General features: G+C 53.2%; 1 protein-coding gene across 1 annotated transcript in view; it reads right to left on the reverse strand.

Moving 5' to 3' along the window:
* Positions 1–3553, reverse strand: part of LOC109925736 (aspartate aminotransferase, cytoplasmic-like) — a 14760-nt gene that overhangs the window by 10544 nt on the left and 663 nt on the right. Inside the window, exon 2 of the mRNA XM_048618518.1 lies at positions 223–404. Within this exon, the coding sequence (XP_048474475.1) occupies positions 223–404 (182 nt within the window). The remainder of the gene's footprint in view (positions 1–222; positions 405–3553) is intronic.

Consider the following 3553-nt stretch of genomic DNA (forward strand, 5'->3'; position numbering starts at 1 on the left):
CACACACAGACACAGGCAAATGCATGTGCACACTGAGAGGCGCGCACACACAGACACAGCGCACGTGCACACTAACAGGCGCGCACACAGACACAGGCAGACGCACGTGCACACTGACTGGTGCGCGCACACAGACACACGTGCACACAGGTGACTACCACTGCCAGCTTGAGACCCTCCCAAGGGGTTTGAACCAACCAACCCTTGCCCAGGAAGACTCACCCTGTTCTCCACAATAGCAATGCTCTCTCCGCCCAGGATGAGGGCGGTCGATGCCCTGTTAAACTCGGGCTGTCCCAGCACCGATAAATACTCGAGGCAGCGCGTGGGGTCAGTCAGCATCTGCCGCTGAACCTTCCTGACTACGGGCAGTGTCCAGACCTGTCCATCCTCCGCATAGTACTCTGCAAACAACACAGGTACCAGGGAGTCAGTCTCTCGTGTTCACCTGTGGGTGCTCAGGCTTGGGGAAAGGCACACAGTGCTCTCGATTCACAGAGTGGTCACTCAGCCCATCGTTGCAATGGGTGGATGGTAACATCACGCAAGGGTTTCCCCTGCAGGGGGTCAATGAGCCCATTTTCGCTGCACACCCTCTGCACAAACCGAGAACCAGTCTCCTGCCGTTTTCCTCGTCCCCTTCCATACTATTTCCGCCTTCTGAAGGCCTTGGGAAAGCCCACATTGACTGTCGTGCACGATATTTCCAGGCATGGAATGAGGAGGCTGTGCCTCTGCCTGTTAGAGTTCTGGAGAATGAGGGATGATCAGATTGAAATAGCTAATAGCTAGAGGGGCCTTGACTGGATGTGTAAGACCGCAAGAAACTGGAGCAGGAGTTGGCCATTCAGCCCCTCAACCCTGCTCTGCCCTTCAACAGGGTCATGGCTGATCCAACATTCCTCACACCCACTTTGCTGCCCTTTCCACCCACTCTTCCCCCGCCCCGACCTCGATTCCCTGACTGATTGAGAGTCTCTCTATCTCAGTCTTCAATGTCGACAAGCACTCTGCCCACCACCGCCCCCACAGCTCTCTGTAGCAAGGAGTTCGAGAGACTCACAACCCTCCGAGAGAAGAAATTCCTCCTCTCCTCAGTCTTCAATTGGCGTCCCCTCATTCTGAGACTGTGCCCTCTGGTCCTCGACTCTCCCACGAGGGGAAACACCCACTCAGCATTGACCCTGTCAAGCCCCTCTATGTTTCACTGAGACCCCCTTTCGTTGTTCTAAACTCCAGTGAGTGGACTCCCAACCTGTTTCGCCTTTGCTCATAAAACAAACCCTCCGTACCGAGGATCATCCTTGTCCACATCCTGAACTTTCTCCAATGAAATGATATCTTTGATTACACAAGGGGAGGTTGACAGGATATCTCCTGTTGTCGGGGTACAGTAGGACAAGGAGTTAGTGGTGTAATAATCACAGGAAGACAGCGAGGAATAGAAACCTTTCCAAAGAGGGAGGGGAATCTTTGGAGCTGTCCCCCTCACGGTCAGAGCCATGGAGTGCTGTGAAGATAGGATTTTATCCTCTAGGAACTGAGGCAGGGACAGGGAACAGGCAGCACCTCTCGCAGACATTCTGTGTCTTTTGCCCTTGGGACAAGATGCCAAGTCAAGTTAAAAGCCACCCACAATCCTGGTCCAAGAGTGCTACTCAACTGGGGCACGTGGTGTCATCAGCCTGGATTCAAGCTGTCGTGTGCTGTGAAGAACCACCTCCTGATGTTCCCAGCATGGCAGATAAAGGGATTCGGAATGTAACAAAGCAGTCAGTATTGGTCCAACGGGCCGAGGAGTGGCAGACGGAGTTTAATTTAGATCAATGTGAGTTGCTGCATTTTGGAAAGACAAATCAGGACAGGACTTATACACTTAATGGTAACGTCCTGGGGTGTGTTGCTGAACAAAGAGACCTTGGATTGCAGGTTCATCGTTCCTTGAAAATGGAGTCACAGGTAGATAGGGATAGTGAAGAAGGCGTTTAGAATGCCTGCCTTTATTGGTCAGTGCATCGAGTATGGGAGTTGGGAGGTCATGTTGTAGCTGTAGAGGACATTGGTTAGGCCACTTTTGGAGTACCGCTTTCAATTCTCCTCTCCCTGCTGTAGGAATGATGTTGTGAAATTTGAAAGGGTTCAGAAAAGATTTACAAGGATGTTGTCAGGGTTGGTGGGTTGGAGCTATAGGAAGAGGCTGAATAGGCTGGGGCTATTTTCCCTGGAGCATCGGAGGCTGAGGGGTGACCTTATAGGGTGAATAGGCAAAGTCTTGTTCCTAGGGTAGAGGAGTCCAAAACTAGAGGGGCATATGTTCAAGGTGAGAGGGGCAACTTTTTCACACAGAGGTTGGTGCACGTATGGAATGAGCTGCCAGAGGAAGTGGTGGAGGCTTTAAACGTTTAAAAGGCATCTGTATGGGTATATGAAAAGGAAGGATTTAGAGGGCTATGGGCCATATACCGGCAAATGTTGACGAGGTCAGATTGGGATGGTTGGTCAGCATAGATGAGTTGGACTGAAAGGGCTGTTTCTTCAACTCCAAGTTCAGGGGGTAAACAGATGAGACACAGTGTGACTGCAGGGTACAGCAGGTGTGTGAGGGCTGACCGACCGAGTCCTCGGTCAAAAACACAGAGACGTGGACGCTTTGGAGAAAGCCCCTGTTCCCTGAAACACCAGCTGCCTTCTATCCCAGAGGTGGTCAGCAGGAGTGGTCTGTCTGAGCACCCCACAGTGCGTGTGTGTGTCTCAGTGCTCAGGGTCCCGGCCCTCTGCTCAAACCTTACGTCCCTACAACCTTCAACCACATCCGAGTGCATTGCCAGACCTCCCCGAACACTCGCCCATTCCCCCCCTACCCCGCCAGCTTTTCGACTGGTGCACTCCCAGACGATGGGGAGCTGCTCCCAGACTGTGAGCCAAATTTCCAGACAAGCTATGGTCTGGGTGAAGCAGTGAGGACTCTGGCCAGGGGCTGGGGGCTGTGCCTTCCTCCCCAACCCCACCTTCCTCAATAGACTCAAAGACCCGACCTCCACCCCTCAGCTCCTCCAGCTTCCGCCTTCCCCAGGGAAAGTTTGCTACAAACACTCCATCAACACATTGGGAAAAGAAGGGATACACTGAATTTCAGAGATGCTTCCTTCCCCAGAGAGCAGTGAGAGAGGGGAGGTGGTAACCACAGATAGGGAGGGAGGGGAACACGAGTGGGATCATGAAGAAGGGGCAGGAGGGAGGGAGAGACGGTCAGGGTGACAGTGCAGATGTGGTGGAGACAAGGATGTGCTGTGGGGAACAGTGACACGGGTATGGAAAAGACCGGCAGACAGGTGACCTTTTCTGTTGGGAATTCAAGGAGGTTTCTGTAACGGAACAGTTAGAATAAGGGCCAGGCCAAATACACAACAGGAGGGTCAGTGCTGAGGGAGCGCCGCACTGTCACAGGGTTAGTGCTGAGGGAGCGCCGCACTGTCGGAGGCTCAGTGTGGAGGGAGTGCCGCACTGTCGGAGGCTCAGTGTGGAGGGAGTGCCGCACTGTCGGAGGCTCAGT

This window comes from Rhincodon typus, chromosome 40, assembly GCF_021869965.1.
Source record: "Rhincodon typus isolate 14 chromosome 40, sRhiTyp1.1, whole genome shotgun sequence".
In the NCBI taxonomy this organism is placed as follows: Eukaryota; Metazoa; Chordata; class Chondrichthyes; order Orectolobiformes; family Rhincodontidae; genus Rhincodon; species Rhincodon typus.